The sequence below is a fragment of the Gobius niger genome, assembly GCF_951799975.1.
Source record: "Gobius niger genome assembly, chromosome: 13".
In the NCBI taxonomy this organism is placed as follows: domain Eukaryota; kingdom Metazoa; phylum Chordata; class Actinopteri; order Gobiiformes; family Gobiidae; genus Gobius; species Gobius niger.
The window spans coordinates 18,919,907-18,943,136 of record NC_136864.1 but is presented as its reverse complement, the minus strand read 5'-3'; the positions used below and the strand labels follow the sequence as shown (position 1 = coordinate 18,943,136).

Below are 23,230 nucleotides of genomic sequence, written 5' to 3'. Positions count from 1 at the left end.
CCCCCCCAGCTCAATATCCCCTCAGCTGAAATGGCTTGTTGACCAAACTCAAGCCTTAATCCCTTGGTTTTCCTCCATGTACAGCCAGAAAAGGGAAAAAAAAACATCCTTTTGACTATGCTGTTTGTGCCTGCTGTGGCACAAACTCTCATCGGAGCACATTAGCAAAGTTTGACCGTATGGAAACGCGGGCGTATACATTAAATAAAGACCCTCGATAGTTGGCCAGGAGGCGCCGTGGCTGCGCTGACCCGGGCAGGAGCGAAAAAGCGCTGCTCCTGTGGCTCGATCACGCTCGGCTGCACTCAAAGGGACTATAAAAAGAAACGCTTCGCTGCAGTCCGCTGCGAAGGCTGCTGGGTGTGGCGCGGCTCCAGTCATTGTCACATATGCCATCGACAGCGCAGAATGACAATGGGGAAGAGAGGAAAGGTGTACCTCTGATGATGGCCAGCTTGGCGGTGACAGACACCTCTCCCTGGTTGTTGCGTGCCACACATTCGTAGATGTTCTCGTCTCTCGGGGCTCGCAGCGGCTGGATCCTCAGCACGGCTCCTGCCCCCTCGTCGAACTCTATGGTCTGGGCAGGCGAAAAATGCACAGACGTCAACAACAACAAGTAAAAACAGACAGAAAAGGAGATGATGATTTTTACACTAGTTCTTTTATTGAAGTAAATGTATGTTATGTTTGTGTGTACAGTATGAGAACTAGTAATAATTATGTTTTAGGAACTATGTTTTACGATTAAATGTATGTATTAAAATGTATGTATTAGATGTAAGCCTATATTTAAATCACAGCATATCATATCATAAACAATCTTCCTTTTTTACTACATTGTCCACTTTTTCAACTTGAGGAGAGAATATAAGCCGCCAAGGTTAATTTGTGCATTCATTACTTGCTTTTCTTACCGTACTTCATCAACAGTGTGAAATAAAATACATACTTATAGCAATGGCCCTCACTACATTTGCCTAAATAACAATGAACAGTACAACGAATACCGCTGGCTAAAAACGTCTCCAACTGTCCTTTATTAGCTTGTGTTTTTTCCAAGTATCTGAGTCAGTACAAGCCAGTGCAAGTATCAGCTCTGACACTGATATCTGATTGCTCATAATCCGAAAAGGCCATCTTGGGTTCACAAACACTGAGCAGCGTGCCCCTGTGTAGCTGCAAGATTGAATCTCATTTCCGTTTGATGCAGAGATTTTATCATCATCGACACACTTGCATTAATAAATCACAAGTTAACACAGTAATTAAGCACTCCAATATAGCGACGGCGTAGGAATTCACGGTACAGGATGCATACATAGCCTGCATTCAGATAGGCCATGTCGAAGTAGCAGCTCAACGAAGAATGTGATTTCAAATGCTCTTTGGTAATTACGGACGCATTAGAATCTTAATGCCCCGCCAGGACATTGATGTGATTTAAGAGGATGAGACAAGATCTAAAGAGAACAGATTCTCAAAATAGCATCCCTATATGAAGTAATATTGATCAGTCTATTAGTTAAGACCTGTAATTAGCTTGAGCTGTATGGGGTGATGTAGACCCACGTGTTTGTAAACATAAAAGCAGCATCCAAAGCTGAGCAAGCTCCAATTCGTTTTAATAGGGAGCTGGCAAATAAAACATTTTTTTTTTTTTGTGACATCTAAAAGCAAGAACTTTTTCCATTGTTTTTGTAACAATGAATGGAAAACATGTTTCGTGCACAGTTTCTAGACAATGCTTTGGGAAAATTTATTCTGTTTCTTACTAAAAGCTAAGCTATTGTGATCAGTCATTCTACTGTTTTCTTCTTCTCCCCAACATAAAGTCCCTCAGTCCCACAAAAGAACAAACATGTATAGATTATACGGTTTGTTTTGCTTGTCCATTGAACCGTGCACTGTGACAACCACCTCGATACGCTGGGAGTTGACCTTCTTGCCCTTCTTGTTCCAGTAGACGACCGGCTTGGGATTCCCGATGGCCTGGCACACGAACGACGCCACCCCTCCCGACACCCCGATCTGATCCGTGGGAGTCTTGGTGAACCTTGGGGGCGCTGCAAGAGCAAACAACAACAGGGAAATCAAACTACACGACTTGACATTTTTATTTCTTTGCTCACAGAGCCCTCGGACCACGCCCTTGTCACCGGGGCAGTCCGGATGACTTGTGCACTGGCGACTGTGTGTTGCTTCCTGGGTATCATCTAGAGGACACGCTGAAGGACTTCCTGCGGGTCATAAATAAAAGATGGGCTCGTGCTTCAGAGGAACATCTCCTCCTCTCTCCTCTGTGTCTCTGTGTCCTGAGCGGCGCGTGCCATGGCCAGCTCTGGGGCAGACTGGCTTTGTGAGCACAAGCCGCTGAACCTGTCACAGCGCATGAGTGTTTCACAGGTGGGAAAAGTGTTGGCTGCTCATTCACAGCATATAATTGGTCTCAATGTATTCTTATCAGGAGGTGTCATTACAGCGTGCGGTCTTTCACCATTGAGAGGCTTTGTACGCAGCAAGGAAAAGTACCCGGTTTGTATTCTGCATCATGCAGGTGCTTTTTTTTTTTTTACATAAAAGCGCATTTGTACCTTTGGCAACTTTTACCTTTTGCAAATTGTTTTAGTGTTTTAGCATTTTTTTTTTTCTTTTAAGTTCAAATGTGTTTCTATGAACAGAGAAACAAACACTTTAAAGGTGGTGGTGCATTTTTCATATCTTAGCTCTGACTTTTTAATAATTAAGTTACCAGCTCTTTTTAAAGCCACAGCGCGTAACATTTCACATGAATAGAACAACATACAAGCATTTATTCAAATGTAGATGGTTTATCTATGAAAAACTACCTGAAAAATTAACGAACTCCAAAGTACTAACTAACTTGGAAACTTCACTGGGAGCGGGCATGTCCACAGCTTGTCTCCATGGAGATGTTGGGTAAGTTGTTGACTTAAAGGGGGGTATTATGCAAAAATGTGTTATTCCCTCCTTAAAAACATACCTCCAGTGTTGCTCAGATTGATTCATGTATTTTTGAGTAATCTTTGAATCTCCTGCCAGCAGCCCTTTTCCTGCTGTGTTGCTGGAGGGGACGAGGCTCCGCCTGGGGACGAGGACCCTCCCATGTTCTCATCCTCAGTTCAGCCCACAGCACCCGCCCCTGCAGACGTAGCTTTTAATAAATCTATTTTAAATACTTTTGTAAGAAACCCCTGGCTTATGTGGTCGGCACTCATTTATATACGCATAAAAAAAAGAAGAAATAAAAAAAAACAACAACGTAGGGGGAGAGGGAGTGCTCATGGGCGTGCCGGACAGGAACAGAGTTTCTTAAAGAGACAGAGGCGAAATCGCAGCATCAGAAACAGTGTTGCTATGAGGGTAAATTATTTTAAGTTGTTTTTGATATTTGCTGCATTATCCAAACAATTTTGGGTGGCATAGTCATTTGAGTATAGAATGGTACTATGTGCCTGAAAAAAACATAATACCCCACCCCCCCTACCCTTTAAGAGGTTAAGATGTTGACTTAGGTCCTCATTCAAACCCATTTGTATATTTCTCACAGTGAAAATTGCATTTTCTGTCTCAGCTGGTCATTAGGAGCATGTTTTGTATCGCTGGCAGCAGTAAAATCCAAAATGTTTCGCAGTGTGCCTTTACATCAGTGCAGCATATATTTAAGCCAAGGAATGAGTATTTTTTGGCATGTTCTAGTAAAAGTACTCCCATTACTTGAATCTACTTCTCCTGTCGTCTGTAACACCACCACTCAGACTCTGTAACTGAAGAGCCGTCCTTAACCGTGTAAATCTACCTCTCTCTAATGTCATGTTTGAGGTAGCCTTCAGAACGTCGGCCAAAACAGTCATTTTCCAAGCAGTGCCAAAGCTATATTTTTCACAGCGGCTGAGTCAGATCAGTCACCAACTTAAAGCACCCACCCCTTTGCTACGTGTCTATGTCCTGTTGCCATGGCGCTGGGCTTAACTGCAGAATCCATCAGGGTGAAGTCAGGATGACCCTTACCATGGCAACCTGCATCCCTCCTCCCACTCCTGCAGCATCTGGGATGGCGAGGTCCCACTGTGTCGATTCACTCAGGAAACGAGAGAACACCAGCTCCCTATCAAGCGCTAACAAGAAAATCCTGAGGCATTTTTCATACAGTCTCTGCACACAATCCATTTTGTAGTTCTACCACAGCACCTTGACACTGGTTAAACAGACCAGTGTTTCTCAAACTGCATCAGGAAGTACCATAGGGTGGTGTTCAGGCTTCTATGCAGCTCTTGTCTCATTTTCGAGATCAGTATATTTACCTACTACGTACATGTTTCTGCCTCCATTGGGTTGTGCTCAAGAGATTTTGTTGAGCTAGAACTAGTCTATGGTTCATAAAAAAATATCAAAAGTATGGATTGTATTAGATCATTCATAATGATTTTGCTTGCAATCAAAATTCTCTAATAGCATAACCACTCTTCAGAGCTGTGCCATAATGTCTGACCCCGGAATAAAACAAAGATAAATCACACAAATGGTTGTGTGGTCGGGTGTATAGACTTCTGCCCTTAAGCCAGGTACAGAGCTCTGAATAATAGCTGGATGTTTCTCCTCACTCTTACCCGGGGATGTCCAAAGTTTTATCACCGAGGCCCGGATGTTGAAGTGTATACAGAGCGGACAGCTGCAGATCGGTGGTCAGTGCAGTCAAATATTCAACCGGGTGCGTTTAAGAAAGGTTTATTTCAGCTTGGAACTCTAATGCAGCTCTGTCTCTCTGTGAAATGTTACTTTTTCAGGTTTTAATCGAGTGAAATTATTAAACTTCCAGTAAAAAAAAGCACCATCTCCGGCGATGTGTGCCAAATCAATTTTATTAGTCTTTTATTGGGCGGCACTTGGGGAACCACTGCGTCTCACCGCTTTTCACTCTGTCCCGTAATAAATATGGGACAGAGAAATGAGTGTAAAACTTCCACACACAAAAAATGTCTCCACAAGTAGTGACCATGAGAAGCCTGCACCTACACTCCTTAACCACGGTTTGCGTCTGCTGTTCTATAGCCAGGCAGGCAACCGTTTTCTTCCATCTCTTGCCACACAGCCCATTCTGCAATTTCATCACACTGCCTTGACAGCAAATAGAGTAACACCAGTTCAAAATTGCGGCGAGTGTATATTGCCCTAAAGTGGTCTCCTTGTGCCATGATCCTCAATAGCGGAGAAGCGAAACAGCCACGGTTTTCTACAGTACATTCACTCTGAGCAATTTTATGCCCACCATTTTAGCGCTCAAGAGAGGGATATTTCCTGCCTATTAAGCTCACAGAAAGCCAGACAGAGCATCGAACAAATTGCTCCTCGTTCCCTGCCAACAATATGAAAATGTGAATGAAAAAAGCCACACAAAAAAAAAGATGTCATAGCAAAAGAGGAAGTGTCTACTACTTCTGGCGATGGGATTAAAAACGAATTTCACGTTGCTATGTGGGACTTTTACACGGCTTTCACTGGCTTTCGGGTCGGGGGCCAAAATGTTGTCTGTGTTCTCTTAAATACTTTCCAACACCAATCCGTGCGAGCCCCACTGGCGGTGTTACCACTTAAGCTGCTTCGGAGAGCCAAGTAAAGGCAGCGGCTCTGATGGATTTGCACCCAGCGCTGACGTGTTATGATCCGGAGGCTCTATGGAAACGCTAAAATAGGAATAAAAGCAGTAATGAGGATCGCGGCGTGTCTTAAATGTGCAGGTTGGCAGTGCAGGGCAGGCGGGTCGAACCCTGATGCAGCACTCGCTTCACTTTAATTAAACACCTTTGTAAGCTGTAATCATTCCAAGTGACTTACTGACTCCTGCTGCGCTCAAACAGAACCGGGCCCAGTGGCAAATACTCATGCGCCACTCAGGAAGAACACTGTGTCTTCAGCCAATCTGTCAGAGGTGAATAAATCAGCTTTATACAACATTCATGTGCTTCCTGAAAGAATTTTGTTTTATTTCAAACCTTTTAATTGCCTCTAAAAATAAGCTTGTTTTGTTCATGTGGTCCTCTAATGAGAATCCACTGCAGAAGAAGGCTCTGGTCACTGTTGCACATTTGGGGAAATAAGGCACTACAATTGTCTGACTAAGGATTTTGTCCACACTGATGGCATTAATAAACAATGCAGCGTACATAATATATCCAAACAAAATGCCTAAGACTAACTTTTTATATGATCATTGTCAGTAACGTGTATAGTTCCAAACGTTGGCATACTTTCTCTGTTGATTTTGTTGTCAAAATAGGAAACCACTGGTCGTCTGAATGTGACAGGCCTTGAGGGCGCCTTAATAATGTATCTCTTCCAGTTTGTCTTGGCTGTCCATTTCACTTGTGTTCGCCAAGAACCCAAGAATATGATGGAACTGTGCTGCCATAAGGATACACATTTATTGATGATTTTCAATAATAAATATGTTATGATTCTTTGTAGATGAATCAGCTATTTTGTGATAGCCAAAAAATGCATAGAAATTGTACTGCAGTTGTTAACGCAGATTCAGAAATGACAGGCTCTCTGCTAGTTTAATTAGGCAACGCTATAAGAATGAAGACCGTTCAAACAAACCCGCAGCATCTTTTAGGGATGCACCGATCCAAAACTGGTATCAGCTATCGGAGCCGATAACAGAAAAAATACAATATCGGGTATCAGCTACAAATATCCTATACTGAACCGATACCAGTTTTGACTCTTTAAAAACAACTTTCACCAACTAAATCTAAGCTGTTTTTTGAAGTGATTTTGTGATTTTGAAGGGCAGAGCCTGGAGAATTCAATCAGAGAGTTAGTTTTATCCTCCGCAAACGCATTTTTGATTGCCACGCAAAATGCCGCGGCTAACAACAGAATACTAAAGCTAGCGGCAACATCCTAATGCTAATGCCAAATAATCAAGACTGGGACAGAAACCGTGATTTGAAAAAAATGTGAGTTGTTCATATTAATGTAACTTTCTTTATCTTTAATGTAGAAAAGTCCAGTTATTCTTGGTTAAAGTTTTTCATTACAGTTTATTAAAGGGACTATAGATACGTGTGCTATACGGACTATACGAGTTTAAAAATGTAAAAAATATGTATTTTCCTCCCCCTACATGTTCCAGCCATGTCCTAAGGTGTAGAATGAGCTCAGACCTTTTCACCAAAAACTGCCTTTAAAATCCTGCACAGTCACTCAAAAAGTTGTTAATTCGGGTCCGCATTGCCGTGTTGCACGAGCTTAATATAGAAGGTGCAGTTACATGTAACACCTGAGGTGGCAGTAATGAGTATAAAATGACCAACTTGCATAGATAGATAGATAGATAGATAGATAGATAGATAGATAGATAGATAGATAGATAGATAGATAGATAGATAGATAGATAGATAGATAGATAGATAGATAGATAGATGGAAGCAAAAAAGTTGGATCGGTGCATCTCTAGTATCTGTTATCTATGACTGTGTACTGCATTAAATCCCATTTGAACTAAGACTCCTTTCAATTATCATTTGTCCAATTTGTTTATGAAAATTGAAAACATGCATTGCTGCCTCTTGCTCAGGGTAGAGTTGTTGCCGCTTAAGTCTGTCTCTGTTTGATCAAATATAAACATGGTGGAGCACCGAGGCAGCAAATGCGGGGAAAGGCTGTAATCAAGACGATGATGAGGAACATGCTGATGGGACCTCCCGGCTTATTAACACATATTAGCAAAGAGGCTGCAGCTACAGGGATCGCGGTTAAAGCCAGCAGAATCAATGTATGGACCGAGAGGGATGACGTACCGAGCGCAGCCGACTCGGAGCACAGCGGACATGTAAGCAGGACCATCACGGGCAGCAGCAGCAGGCTCAGGGAAGCGGGGCGGAGGCGAACAGCGCTCCGGGATCGGACCAGAGCACCGCCCGTCCTGGTCCCAGGCATGGTACCGCGAGGGGTCGGTCCGGCGTCTCAGGAGAGAGAATCGGGTAGGGCTTCAGTCAGTGGGGTTCGGCACTCTGCAAAACACACAGGAAGAGAAAGGTCGGTCAAACGGGCCGCCGCGAAAATGTCACCAGACAATGTGCCGGCAGCGACACACGCCACCGTGCGTTTACCTAAAGTCTGTCACCTTATTTTGCCGCATGAGATGTGCGTGACAGGAGCCAGTAACTGTGGGCCTTAGGCGGGGTAAATCCTACATTGCCTTTGGACAATGATGATGAAGTTAACAATGTCACACGGAGGTCACGTAGACTCCCTGGGGCATCACGCCATATCAAATGTGCACGGTGAACTGAATCGTTCATTTTAAAACAAACACAACACAATCTTCCCAAAACCGTGCAACCCCGCTCCATTCAGAGACGCAAGAGATCAAACCTACAACAATCCCTCCATTGCTTCATTTAAATATTGTTTGAAACACACAGATGATGAAAATTTTAAGACAAATTTATGCTAATGCAGGATTAGTTTTTTCCCATTTTTTTTTTTTAGTCAGAGCACTTGTGACTTGGGATTAACAGCTCAAGCGGCGCAGCTCCAATTGAACTAATGCCAGAACAATAGAGCTGCTGCCTCCAAACGAAGGCGAAGAAATGACAGAAATCATTGCCGTATACTTCCTCAGCATTAACCTCTAAACCGTGAAATGAGACGCAATAACACATTTTTTAAGTTATTTTATTCCCCCCCTCCCATAAGACTCCTAATAATAATTTCATTTCACTCTGGCCTAATTCCTTCTTAGCAGCAGGCGTCGTGAGCGTTTATGGTGGCGATGCAATAATACAGCTCAACTCTGGGTAATAGAAAACACTTAAACACAGAGGATTGAAGGGTCAGCATGAAATCAAATTCAATAAAAGGCTAATGTACAAGAAACGGCTTTATTATTCACACGTCTGCCTGATTTACGGGGGATTTCGGCGGCCATTGTTGCGGCGCCATGTCTGCTCGTCAATAACTCCTCAGCGGAGTCCAGCCCCCCCGCCCCCTCCTCTTTCTCTGTGTAGTGTGTCGGAGCGCAGGTGGAGAGGCCAAATGAGAAAGCCGCCTTTGTTAACCTGTCATGCATCACACACATAACATCGCGCTCACAAATCACTACACTGGCCGACACCGATGAGGGCCGGGGTGTTCAAGGGTGACGGGGCGCAAGGAAAGGGTGACGTAAACTCAGAAACATCCTGGAAAATGGAGCAACACCAAGAAGTCTTTCCGCCGTTATTTAATTGTGATGATTTTGCTGACGATTCAATTCAAGTTTAATTTTATACAACAGACTCACCTAGGCTATACCTATATTTTTATTTGAATTATATAGCCTCCCAGGTCTAGGTTCAGCCATTTTTAATGATTTCATTGAGGTCAGCTGACTGCATTCCCTGATGGTGTCTTCAAACATGACATTGCCAGGATTCTAGATCTTGACCCCATTGAGAATTAGCCGACACAGTTTTCCTCTTTTTTTACAAAGACATGCAATCTCGTTCCCATTATCTCTGCATACTCTGACGGGTGTGACAGTGGCCGCTGGTTGCTGTGCTTTATGACCACGACGCTAGGGGCAGCCATTGCCCACCATTGCTGTAGTACCTCCATATAGGGAGCTAAAAGCTAGTTTACCATTAGAAAGCATTGCACTTTAGACACGCTCTAAACAACTGTAAAGCCTGGTGCCTAATTTTTAAAAACTTTCTACAGCTAGATATTATAACGCTGGGTTAGTTACAATTAAAGGGACCAGGCGTGTTTTCATAAGAAACATTTTAGAAATCTTGTATAGTAATGAGGGCCGGACTTTGATTGACAGGCCGTTAGCATGAGAGCTAGTTGCGCGGGTGTGGTTACGATCGATGGTTACGGTCATTATGGCAAACGGGGAGGAGTGAGCAGAAGCTGACTATGGGCTGAGTATGGCAACATGAATGATAACTAATAAAAATTAGCGTTGGTCGATAATTTAACTCTACCCGTATAAATATTACCTATCATAAGAATTTGTGTCACTCCAGTATAGATGAAAACTCACGTGAAGTGATGGCATGAAGAAAACAAACTGGAGCGCAGGCAGCAGCGGAGTGGAGCTGGTCCAAGCGTCGTCAACTTTGACACAGATTTTGTCACTTTTTGTTTTAGACTATTCTAAAACAGGGCAAGCAACAGATGTTGTGCGACCCTCCAATATTTTAAGTCACCATTGCGTCCTGGATGTTTTCTTAAAGCACATCGAGCTGCTCGTGCAGGTAAGTCCCACACCTCAAAAGAACTCATCTGATATCGGCGCGAGCTTCTAGTCTTCTATCGATCTTGTTTTATGACGGATCCCTAACACAAACACGCCTATGCTTTTTACACCAGGAAATAAATAACCCAAAGTCCGCATCAAAGCGAAAGTAAGAAACACTTTCACTGACAGCAATGTTCATAGACTTTGTATGAAAAATCGACAACAGTAAGAAAAACTATACTAACACAACCAAAGAGTGATGGAGGCCTTGAATTGTTGGACTTTACAGTTTTAAACAATACCTTTAAGATCAAGTGATCAAGCATAAATCTTGACTCATTATGGTATCTTATCCCCATCAATATATTCAAGGAAGTTGGAGGTTTACAGCTGGCATGGGAGTTGTGTCATACTGTCTCCCATCATAAAACCATAAAGGCACCGTGGCTGTCTGCATGGAACTCTTACATGCCCCCCACCATTTTTTTAAGGCTGTGTTGTCACGTGAACGCATAACTGTAATCATAGACAACAACAAAAAATTCTGTCATTGCTTTTTATTTCTTGGTTATTTTTAATGAAAAGGACATTGAAGAATCTGTATTGCTAAAACAAAACGTGTGTCATATGTCACCTGCTGTTGTTTTAAAATATATACAAAAAAAACTGACAGAGATGTCATGGTTCCACTAACAGCAGTGAAGCACTTCCTGTTGCCCCTACAAAATAAAAGTCATCACTGTTCCAGCAGCTGAGAGAGCTTTATCGTGAAAGAGTCAGACTGAAGAATATATCACTACGATAGCAGCAGATTTAGGCCTATTACAGAGAACAGAGCACCTCACTCACACATGGCCAAGGGAATATTTGAAATGAACTTTAGTGGCATCACAGCAATAGGCCTAACCATGTATGGTGGAAATGATTGTCTTAAAGCATGGGTTGTAATAAATAGTAATTTTTATATAGGATGTCTGTCCTAATTTGCAACTGCAACTTAAAGATGTACATGAGCACTGAGTTTGGAGGATGCCATACTGTGTTGGATTCAGATTTTTATTTTTCAATGAATCAATATCGCCCATCCCATCTTTTTATACCAGGCTCCATTGAATTAAATTATATCATATTGTGATACATGACAACAAATATTGTGATACATGTTTAGGTCCATATCGCCCAACCCTTATAAAAATCACACAGAGGACAGGCGAACAGTGACCCCTTTGCCAAATCAACAGGCGAACCACAAATCTCTTTTAATTACTATTAAAGTGTGGCATAATCAAAGTTGAAAGTATAAGAGTGTGTGACCTTTTTTGGTCAGGCAATATGTATTTACAATCAGAAAGATAAAATGATTATCTAAGCTACAGTATTTTTTTCGAGAGCTCTAGTGAGATTCTGTGCTTGACAAAATACCTCTCACAGAAAATGTGTGAAGATATTATACAATGCAGGGTCCCCAGAGCTCAATAATATGCTTTCAAAGGTGACAGGGCACAGGGAAATGGCGACATAGATATGAGGAGCCACTCTAAAGCACCTTTTCATCCTGACGTCTTGGTTGCAGCGACAAAGCGGCACCGATTAGGCAACCCCCTTATTGTGCGTCAGTAAATGAAAGAGGCATTTCTGGTGAGTTACATATTCAACGAGTCCCGCAACCACTTATTGAGCTAATGACCTGCTCAAACACATTACCGTCTGCCAGTCCCTTCTCTAAAAATAGCTTGTGTAAAAAAAATGAAGAAGAAGTTGTGTCTATCTGATCCTGGCTCTTTTTTTTTTCACCACTCTGCCCTCGCCGTATCTGGTGTAATAGACGTCGCAGAGAAAAGCTTTCAGCATTCCCCTTTTCAATTGAACAACGCGATAAGGCAAATCAGATCAGGGTTCTTTCAAGCACCATTGGCAGCATGTTAAGTAAATTCTCCTCTTATGGAAACTCAATTTGCCCGCGCTAATCTAACTACGGCTGCTGCTCTGCGTGGAGCCACATTGCCGCTAAAATGTTCGAGGTACATTGCTCCGTCTCCGCTTCTAGTTTGGCGTGGACTTGTTGGGGCCATTTTATATCTCGGTGACCTCAGTCTAACCCCATCTATCATCTTCGGCTGATCCAGCAGCCCACCCCTTTGTCTGTCACCTGCTGACAAAGCCCTGTCTAGTCACACTCTGAGAAGATGTCGTCGAGTAAAAGTAACATGGTTCGAATTATGATATTATATTTAGTTAGTGCTTTATGTCTGATAATAATAGATACAATTACTGTCTGTCTGTCTGTATGTTTTTTCAGCAAAACCCTTAGCGGATATAGAGATGTGTTGTTGAATAAAATAGCAAAGTCTGGATAGGCCACTGACATCATCAATATCACTCCAATATATGACTGTTTTGGCAATTCAACATACTATAGTCAGGCAGGATGCCCGATATGTATGATTTATTTTCAAGAAACATTAAACAGAGAGATAATATAATAATAATGACAATAATATTTCCTAAACATCTTTTTGTCATTAATTTAAGTGACTTTCTTGTGACTTTCCAGTTTTCAACACCGTTTATTTTCCAGATACCAGTAGCTCCTTAACTCATTTTTTTTCTTCAATACCATCATGGTAACAGCCTTCCACTGTTATGAGGAGCTAGGACAAAGATTACACTAAAGAAGATTAACTGAGATAAGTCATAAAACTACTCAATACAGGGAAATATTCTGAGAAGTAGATTACAGATAATACAGAGCACTGAGCAGCGGTTCTCAACGTGTGGAACCATTATGTGCGGGCGTCTTCTAATCTCCATATTGTATTCAATTCTTTGGACCCAGTTGGTTCTCCTTAAACTTTAACACATTATTCTGTGTCAATGTTTATTTGTACGACTGGCATGAACAATATTCAAGCCGCTATACCTGCAAAAAAGTGCAGTTTTAGTGTGTTTAAAAGCGGCTATGTAGCTTGGACTTCTAAAAATGTGTTCTGAAATGCATGTCCTTACTTAGCAGTTCTATAATTTCAGTCTTCTCTCATTTCTTAAACCAAAAGGTATTACTAATTACACAAGATTGTGCAGCCCAACAATCCATCTACTATCCATGTCTTTATTACAGCGAGCATGTTCCTAACTCTACTTGCTTATTCCTCAAATCTCTGCTTCCTCTCGCCTCTCCCTTTCCCTCCCATCTTTAACCTTCCCTCCCTCTGCGCCACTTCCTCCGTGGCGCCCTATCATTCATCTCCTTGTCTTTTCGGCACACTCTAACCCCGGCTTGTATCTCCAAATCCTCTCCCTCTCCCCAGCTGCCCGCCACCGGCTGCTCCAGCTGTTGTTGGTCCATTGACACAGTTCAAACAAAAGGGCTTAGAGCATCCTACAGCTGTGAATTTCCAGCGCGCGAGCCAAAACAGATAGGCGGAGGACGCAGCGGTGCACCAGGCGCGTCCGGGCATGCAAATCTAATAGCGGTTAACTCCGGTGAACGCGCTCGTTTCCTGAGTGTGGAAAAGGGAGGCTTCCGTATGGACTTGGCAACTGCACCACGGAGGCTTAATGAAATGATTACAGCTTAAATACAAGCAAGATGTTTACTCATGATCTAAACGGACTGTTACCGGTTAGACCATATCGAGAAAAGGAGTTGTACAAAGCATGAAACACAACACGCTTCCCTTTGGTTTTTATTTGAATAAGAAATGACGACCATCCTTTTCAGTAGCCCTAATTAGATGACGAAAATAGGCCTTTTTGTACGTGCAGCGTTCAGGACATTGCGAATAAAACCGGATGAAAAGTCTGTGAACAAGATTAACGAGGCTGAATAAATTAAAAGGCTAAAATTAAAACCGCCATTAGCTCCTGTGCCACATGAAGCTTCTCAATACGGTTAAAGGGCTGTATCCTGAAATGCAATACTCAAGTTGGAGTAAAAGTACGGAAACAAAATGATCAATCAGTTCAAACGTATTGAGATTTCAGCCACCATCACTACTGTCATCCCAATCTGCCAGTGAGCAAGTATCATTGTGCTATTCTCCCAGTCTGGCACTGACTCAGAATAGCATCGCATTATGAAGCTTAGGGGATTGGTTTAGATTGCCAATTATATCCAAACAGAAAGATGACATGACTTTTTATTTCCAAGGTTGGTAACTCAAATGATCTTCCTCCTGGTGCGCGGTGCTTTGCATATTGATCTGCCTTGGCTTTGTAGGATGTCAAATCCTGATGCGCAAACTAAAGTAAAGCTGCACGATGCACCCAATTTAGAGCCTCTTTAGTCCTGCCGCCATGGAGAAGAGTGCGGAGTCTCAAACATGCTCTGATCTGCACCTGATTCTTTTTTTAGTTTTTCATATTTCTTTCAAAACTAATGCTCTGTGTTTACAATGTGCACGGAGAATATTAAGCATAAATCGCCAATCAATCAGCAAAAGCAATTACTTGTCAGAAAGATCACATTTAGATGTTATTTCCAAAGACGACCCGCCACAAAGTCTACACTGGCCCCTCGCAGCTTCCAACATAAGCTGTTTCCTTCTGCCCATTTATTATGCAGCATGCTCTCTTCCATATCCTCTGCATTTGTACATATTGCATACTTGCTGGTCTGACTGTGAGGGTCTCTGATTACCTGTTCCCTGAAACAACACAGATGGTCAGCCCGACACAGATTGATGGGCATACACGCTCACTTTATTGGCTGGGAGCGGGTAATGGCAGCAGTAGCTCAGGTGGTGAAACCAACACCGGTTATTGTTCCCTATCAGACTGATGTAATAAGACTGCCGAGGATGACATGTTTTGTTTTTCTCACCTTGTCCCCGCCCCGCAGACACCCGCCCACCCCTCCGTCGTTACCCGCGATGCTTTATGGCCACGAGTGGGCTGTGGGGCAGTCTCACGGGGCAGACGTCTCCATAACAACCGGGGCTCATAGACAGATAGGCTTTCTGTTGGGATGAGTCGACGAGGACGATGAGCCCGCTTATTCTTGTACAAAGTCTGGCACTCATGCGTTTCATTTTTACTGCAAGGGCCAAAATCTGCAGAAGAGAACTAAAACAATGAATATTCGAATGTAAAATGCAACTTTAAATAGGCCTTATATGATGGTAAATGGTCTCAACTTATATAGCGGTCTTCCACCTACATAAGGCACCCCAAGCGCTTTGCAGCAAGGAACCAATCACCCATTCACAAAGGGAGAGAGGGATATAGTACATCCAATAACACAATGGAGATCATTTTTTTCACTCAAACTTGGCTGTAAATACTGTTAAGTGGCGCTAGCCCGCAGTCAGCTTTACCCGTTAGCCTGTTAGCTTCTTCTTTGTGATTCCATTAGTGTGCATTGCGCCTCCGACCCAGAGACACCAGTGGGAGATGAAACCCCCCCAATCATCCCATTAACACTTGTATTACCCCCAGAGGGACTACGAAAAGGATTTTTATGGTAAACAAGTTACTTAGTTCTTCTTTCAGTCATTCTTCTTGCTTGTTTGGGATGCCAATGAATAGACTGGATTATCCCTAGTTAAAGAGGGTTGCTGAAATATGTCAAATACTGGGCTATTGACCATGTTATTTAAACCAATAAGATGGGCTAAGAATGCAAATATATTTTTCCAAGTTCCATCCTTTTGCTCCTAAAGATACAGGAGCTGTCCGTGGTTCTGGAAGTCTCACAAACCGCCTCGAGTTGAACAAACTTTTGGTGCCAGTTTGCTGTAGGTGAAAGTTTGCTCTGGCATTAGTCACATCATGGGAGGGGCAGGCTCCTGTTTCCGGTGACCCCAAGCGCTGTAGGCAAATGACACTTAGCAAACACAATGTACACCCACAGGGCAGCATTACGCACACATCCAAAAGAACAGAAACGCATAAAAACATGGCAGATGGCACAGCATCATGGGGGAGATTGGCACTTAGTTCCTCGCTTCCCTTCTCGACGCACAGCCCACAGACACGCACATACACACGCGCGCACGCACACGCAAACACGCGTTCAGGATCAGAAGCACAGGATGAAGCGCAGCTTACTGCAGGCATGAGCCGTGCCGCCCTGGTTACATTTTTAGCTGTGGAAATCAAATATCTGAGGCTTTTCTTCTAACAAGGAAACACACCTGTCACTCAAATCTTGGTGACGCTTTGCCCTGAATTTCAATGAGCGGGGAGACTTGGGTTCTTGTGTAAGACTTGGCTTTAAGGCAGGATGCTGGAGTCAGGGCTGTGCTGATGCCCCACAGTGCAATGGGCGAGAAACACTGACAACAGCAACATTCATGACTACGCTCCACTATTTTGCTCACAAGAATATGGAGACGCAGATAAAGATAGCAGCGGAGTTTGAAAAGGTGCTGGGAGCCAAATGAGTCACGCAAACAGCAGGGAGGTAATCTTACACCTCAACTGTCAACCGCCTCTATTCTTTGTGCTGTAGTAAATATAGCAACTGTTCATTACCAGTGAATCTCATTATTCTACTACATTTCATGTCAGGTGAATTGAACAACTCTGCGATTAGGTTTGTGTGTAAAAAAATAAAATAAAAAGTTTATGTCCAGGAGCATTAACATAACAAAACTGAAAGATGAACTGGTAAACTAATACAGGAATGAAACGCATTTAGACACAATAAAAACCAATAAGAGACAGTTGTGGTTGAATTGCGAATTTACAAGAATGAATGTTGTAACACAATATAATGGTATCATATTTAGATAATCAGTGTTTCCTTACACACTGGGCATACTCTTAATCAGAAAACCTGATACAGTATCTGCATAAAGGCATCAAATTAATCAAAAGTCAGTTTTATTCTCAATTTCGCCACATACAGATAATTGACATATGCAGAGCAAAATCTAATAATATGCGCATATTATAATGTACATATTTAGTGGTGGGGTGAACACTGCCTTGAGGGTCTGGAGTGGACAAGTTTTTAATGTAGGTGCAAACAGAAAGGGAAAAGCGGAAGTTAATTGTAACTTGCCTACATTCACTTCAGGTGCATCCCAATTAGGGCTGGATACCATAATAAAAAAATAAAAAACGTTTATACCATACTGGGATCGTTACGGTAGGTACCCAGCACTAATCCCATGTCGACTGTGTACTTCATGCATTCATATTATGACTGCAGTTATTCTTATTCCACTAAGTGGCATTTTGCTTAAGGTCAAATCTTAATTAGTTGGAAACCTACAGCCCATGGCACAAAAGTACAATGATCTGCTTGTATAACAGGATGGCTTAAGTTTGGGCTTTAAACAACACAACTTAACCACTTTCTAAATAGCTCCCAAACTCTCCTTTTGACCTCCTGTTCAATTCGCCCCATTTTTCTTGACTTGAACAATGACAACCGAACAATCCACCCACACACCTCCAAGGTCAGGCTGACTGAAGCTGCAGCATGCTCACGCGGCAACAGATGGACAAGCCGCCGCTAAGAAGGAAATGTACTAGCAATGCCATAAAAGTACATATGAGGCAGATTATGGGAGAGCGGGAGGAAATTGACGTGGGCAGGTGTTTATTGGCGGAAGTAAAGCAAAGCTGCGGAAGAGATGAGTTTGTGAAGCTTTAGCAATAGCACCATCTTCATATTGGAATACCATAATAAATGAAGCGGCAGTAAAGTATAATGCTCGATGATTGATCAGCATAAAAGAGGGTTAGCACTGTATGGACACAATTTCATTTCAACATCATTCTTTGGATTGCTGTGCTGTCTGATTCAACAGGATACACAGCTTTAATGCTTTAATGCACTTTGAAGAATTACACATTTGCAATCTCTTTAGAGGAAACCAAATCACTTCTTCTTTTGACTTTGTCTTTCAAAATATATATCCTGGCTGATTGCAAGTAGCTTCAATAAATACAGCACATTTTGTAAGATTATTTTGGAGGTTAAGAGCGAGAACACATTTTGGAGATATGGATGTCAAGATTAACCGGTTTTACAATAATAAAAGGAAACGGTAAGAATTTTAGAAGCCAGGTAATGGCCGCTGCATCCCACAAACAGCGAGCAAGGCAGAAGGACGCGCTCCTCCACAGTTGCATCCACCCAAAAAATGAGTGAAGTCAGCAATGTGGGACCTCTGTAGGTAAAGAGGTACATGTCCAAGTCAAGGTAACGAACTGCGTAATTCCCAATAAAGCTGTCCAAAAGTTCAGAAATAGCTCCGCTGCTCATGTACAGAAGGGAAAGTGAAAGCACGTGATATCAGCCATTCAAGTGAGTTCCATTAGTCACTTTAGAAACACATTTCCTTCATCTATTCATCAAAACATATGAAAAATAATTAACCTAGGCAGCATAAGTTTTGATAACAAAAAACCCACCCTAGATTGTGGCCTAGTAATATATAATAAAATAATTGTCATAATTATAAATGTGTAAATGTGTTGTTTGTATTATTCAATGTAGGCTATTTCTTTAATGCAAAGGAGTCTTAAAGTATTTTTATTTTTAGTTTCTCAATAGTAATCATGACTCAAAAAAATTGAAATCGTGACACCCCTAGTTGGAGTTGGTGCAGGCAATGTGGTTGTCCAACCTCCAGCCATAGTGCAGCACTAAACGAAATCTTTAGCATAAACTGTTTAAGGGTAATTGCCCGTAGGCTTTTTATCTAAACAAGAAAGTACAGGACCTGACTCTGATGCCGAAAGAGTGCCAAACATGCGAGAGCCTTACCAACAAGGCTATTGGGGCACACTCAGTATAACTTTACTAAGACAACCATAACTTTTTGAAAGACCAACGTCTTATAGAAATGCATTTCATCACCAGCCAAACACCGCCCAACCCACAGATGTATTTTGATCAGGCAGGGGAGGATTCCCTCCAGCATCCCGCGAAAAACAAGACTCCTTCTTGTCCGCAGCTACGCAAACATCTCTTTTGGAAACACCTTACACGTTTGCTAATTCCCTTCTGCGACCTCGCCTCTCTGTTCTCTCATCTTCACATGCAGCACATCTCCACCGCTCTGCCTCATTACTGTGCCTTATTCCAGAGTTCTTGTCAACTCACTGTCCTATTAGCATTTCTGAGGCCGGCGGTTGACTCTTATCCCAGCGGGAGATTGGGGACTGTATGTACATACTGATGGCCACTAGTTATTCAGTTGCATGTGCAGCCTAATTGTTAATTTGACGTATTAGTCCAGAGTTTATATCACAAGACGCTATGCATAATTCACATTGTCTCTAGATTTGGGTGTGGCTGTCTGGATGAAATGATGGATTCAAAGTCAAGTAGAGAACAGACATGCACAGTCCTGAGCGCACAAAGGTCTCACACTGTCATGTAGCAGCCAATTAGCGTGCTTCTTGTGCGGCTACAGCTCCCTGACAACACTGCGCACCTTCATCTCCCCAGATGTTAGCACGGCCATCATTCCATTCCACGCCATCTTCGTGTTTCAATGCAGACTTCATTAATGACACGCGGAAGCTGTTTTTACCCCCTGTCTACAGCAAATCACCACAAATCGAAAACCAAGGCAACCAGGATACAGCCTAAAAGAACCTGTGTTACAGATTCTAGAGGAATTCTCCCTGTATAACAACAAATATTACTCATGTTTTATATCCAAAAGCTAAGCATTCACTAAACTAATTATTCAGCCCAGAAAGAAGATTGTGCATGTTGGGTACAAAAGGTTTAGGATTCTACAATGTACACAGAAAAATCAGGCATTGCGACATAAGTTGTAACTATTTTTGGCCTATAACAAATTGTGTTGTTTCTTCTCAACTGAACATAACTAACACCTTGAGCTTTCTCATCCTTCGATATGTGAAGCGTCAAATAACAAAAGGAATCCACAGCCAGAACCGCTTGGTGTTTTCAAATACTGTAAAGGTGTTTTTAACAGGATCACACTGCCCTCAAACAAAGAGGCAGCAAAAACACCTTACACTTTTTCCAACCGAGCAAATACGAGAGAGAGAGAGAGAGAGAGAGAGAGAGAGAGAGAGAAAGAGAGAGAGAGAGCAGCGACAGCTGTGGCCAAAGTTACCTCAAGGAAGGAATCATGCACTCCAGTTATGACTTTGTATGGCACACCTGATGACTGTGATAGCTTTATACACTGAATAATGAAACAATGGGTAAAATGATCATGTTCTATGTGCAGATGTTTGGAAACAACCTATTTCATCTGCAATAGAAATAACTCCTTTCTGAATCCAAGACATCAATTGGACAAGTCATGATTTAGTTATTTTCTTTTTGTGGCTAAATATGCACTGTACTTAAAGATGTTTGGTCCAGGTCCGGCCACTACCCGTGCAATAAGGATTGGAGCCAAAGTCAAAAAATGAACAAATCAATGATGTTTCATGATGACATTTATCACATGGTCTTCATATATAAATAACTTGATGTCATCTTCCAGTTTACACATCCTCGTTGTTCATTCTTGTTTCATGTGAACGACGCAGGTCTCTGTGGGAGGTGCTAATTAATTTCCTTGAGAACAGTGTTGTGTTTGTTGAGCAGACAGCCTCTCCTGTGTATTGTGCTGCTATGGTATCACCTGTCAGGCCTGGTCACATGACTCAGGTATGTGTCCACAGAGAGCTCATTATCTCCACAACATGGGCCCACGACAACACTGAGATCACCATTCAATCTAAACCTCGACACTTCCGGTGTATACAGTCTATGTGCGCGTTTAAGAAAAGGCAATCAACGTGCAAATTTCCCTTGGAGACCTCAGAGCACAGGTTGTTTTACCAGTTCCTTGATAAGAATAAAAAAAAACCTCAAGCAAAAGTAAGAGTAAGTACTATTTGACTGCATATTTAAATATCTTTGCCAGCAAGCTACTTGGAGTGTTGCTCTGTTACCTGCAAGGCACGCAGCAAAAAAAAAAAAAAGGATCACAAATGCTTCCAGGTCTTTAGGGCTGTCAAGTAAACATTACACACCACTGAAGAAGAACACTTTTCCAATAGCTTTAACAAATAGTATTTCCGTGCCACGCAGACAAGCCAGTGCCATTCTGTCAGTAACCGGCCAGCGCATAACGTGGGGATGGAGATGAGATTTGTGACGCCAGATGAATCTGTCCCTGAAGGGCAATAAAGTTGTGAATAGAATTGAAAGTCAACGTAATGGGCTAGAAAAACTGCATTTGTCCTTAGTCTCGCTGCCAAAAACTGCCCCAGTAAAGCGAGAGACGAAATGCTTGTCAAGGGTAACAGATTCGCGCACGGATGCTTTCCCCCAATGACTGGCCATTATTCTCAACTCGCTCAAACGAATTGCACGGTGGTGCTGGCATCCTTCAGCTGATGTGGAGACAGAGTAATCATGAAATGCCAAAACCAAACACACGGTGTACCAGAGTCGTCTGAGCCACCTGCAGAAAACTCTCAAATATGACAGAGAGCAAAAGGCCACCACTGACCTAGACCTTTCCGATCTTTGAGCTTTTTTTGTCTCGCTTGTCTAGCCTGAATGCTGTATCGCAACTCAGCACAGTAAAGGTCTTTGAGCAGAGAAAAGCTTTTTTAGTGAAGCAATAAAGATGTTTTTCATTACCTGCCACATGGAGGTGAGAAATAACCTCGTCTTTGTTTGTTTTGTGGACACTGACTGCAGCGAGCACCCTGAGCATAGTGGTGGGAGGTGGGAGGCAATGGCTTGTCTCTCTTTTGCTTTTGATTTGGCGCCTTTGGAGCCTGAACAGAATTGCGCTGCGAGTATTCAACTCGGCTTTAGAAGAAGCTGGATTATTTTGGTATGAATCTGATTAAGAGGCACAGTTCTGTTAGAGATGCACTGAATCAATCCAGCTATTTCAGTCCCAATGTCGATACTTGGATTTGGAGTATCATCAAAATAACCCAAGTTTGCAAGAAAATATATTCTTTCATATTTGTAATGCTTTGCTCAAACTAAAATGCAAACATTATATGATATCCTGACACTAATTAGTCTTAGTGCATCAACTGATTGGCCACATCTTTAGCCAATATTCAATAGTAATAGATTTTTTTTTTTTTCTGAATGCATCCCTAGTTCTGGCACAATCTTCACTTCTATGGGTGCTGCGAGTCATCTTCTACTTTCTTCAGCTCTGGCTTGCATCCAGTCCATAAGAACTGCTCCAACTTTCTATGCAAGTTTTAACTACAGGCTCGATAACACTCAGGAGGACTGGCTGGAAGCGAGGTGAAAGGAATACTTTGAACATTCACCGACGGACAGCTACACACACTTCAAAGAGGGAGATGCCCACTCTCACCCTCCGAGTTCTGATTAGGCACTTTGTGTTTTTGCATCGTCAGCCATCTTGTCACTCAGTACTCCCGTCCTAATCACTGCTGTCAGTCAGGGTTGTTTCTGTCAACACATGTCAATGGCACCACTTCCTTGACTGTGATTGGATAATGAGCCATGAGCCCCAGCGGTGGGACATTTTCAAAAAAAATAAAACCAAATTAGAAGCAGTGTGTGGCGAAGTGAATGATGTCAGAGCTGAAGAGTGCGAGGTTGACCAGAGGACAATCCAGTCGGCAGCACAGGGAAAGCCATGCCCTATTTCAGAGAAGAAGAAGAAAGAGTGGGTGGTGGAGGAGGAGAAGGGTGGAGAGGGTGTCCTCAGATGTGGCAGCGCTGATGAAAAGACGGCCAAATGACTGGAGACAAGAGGTGGAGACAGAGGACGGAGAAGGAGAAGGACTGAACTGCTGTGCATTATTCATCCCTGCTGACACATCACAATCTCTGATTCATCTGTAGAAGGGCATCAGTCAAGTCACAGCCCATCTCCGAGGCTTCGCTCATGTGCAAACGGACAGAGGGGACAGCTGCAAGTGCACACAGAAATACATACGGGGAACAGCCTGCTCGAAATAATTCATGCTCAAAGACGTGGCATCCAATGAATCATCCGAGAAATTAAATATCTGTAGCATTTTATTTACACAATC

General features: G+C 42.6%; 1 protein-coding gene across 8 annotated transcripts in view; it reads right to left on the bottom strand.

Annotated features, from left to right (window-relative positions):
- ptprsb (protein tyrosine phosphatase receptor type Sb) overlaps positions 1–23,230 on the bottom strand; it is a 74,293-nt gene that overhangs the window by 48,369 nt on the left and 2,694 nt on the right. For 4 of the 8 annotated variants that reach the window (XM_079568739.1, XM_079568741.1, XM_079568742.1 and 1 more), the window contains exons 2-4: positions 7,827–8,039; positions 1,918–2,066; positions 439–580 (exon numbers count right to left, since the gene is read on the bottom strand). In XM_079568739.1, the coding sequence (XP_079424865.1) occupies positions 439–580; positions 1,918–2,066; positions 7,827–7,965 (430 nt within the window). In that variant the 5' untranslated portion in view covers positions 7,966–8,039. The remainder of the gene's footprint in view (positions 1–438; positions 581–1,917; positions 2,067–7,826; positions 8,040–23,230) is intronic. The other 4 variants (XM_079568740.1, XM_079568746.1, XM_079568743.1 and 1 more) reach the window with 1 other exon arrangement.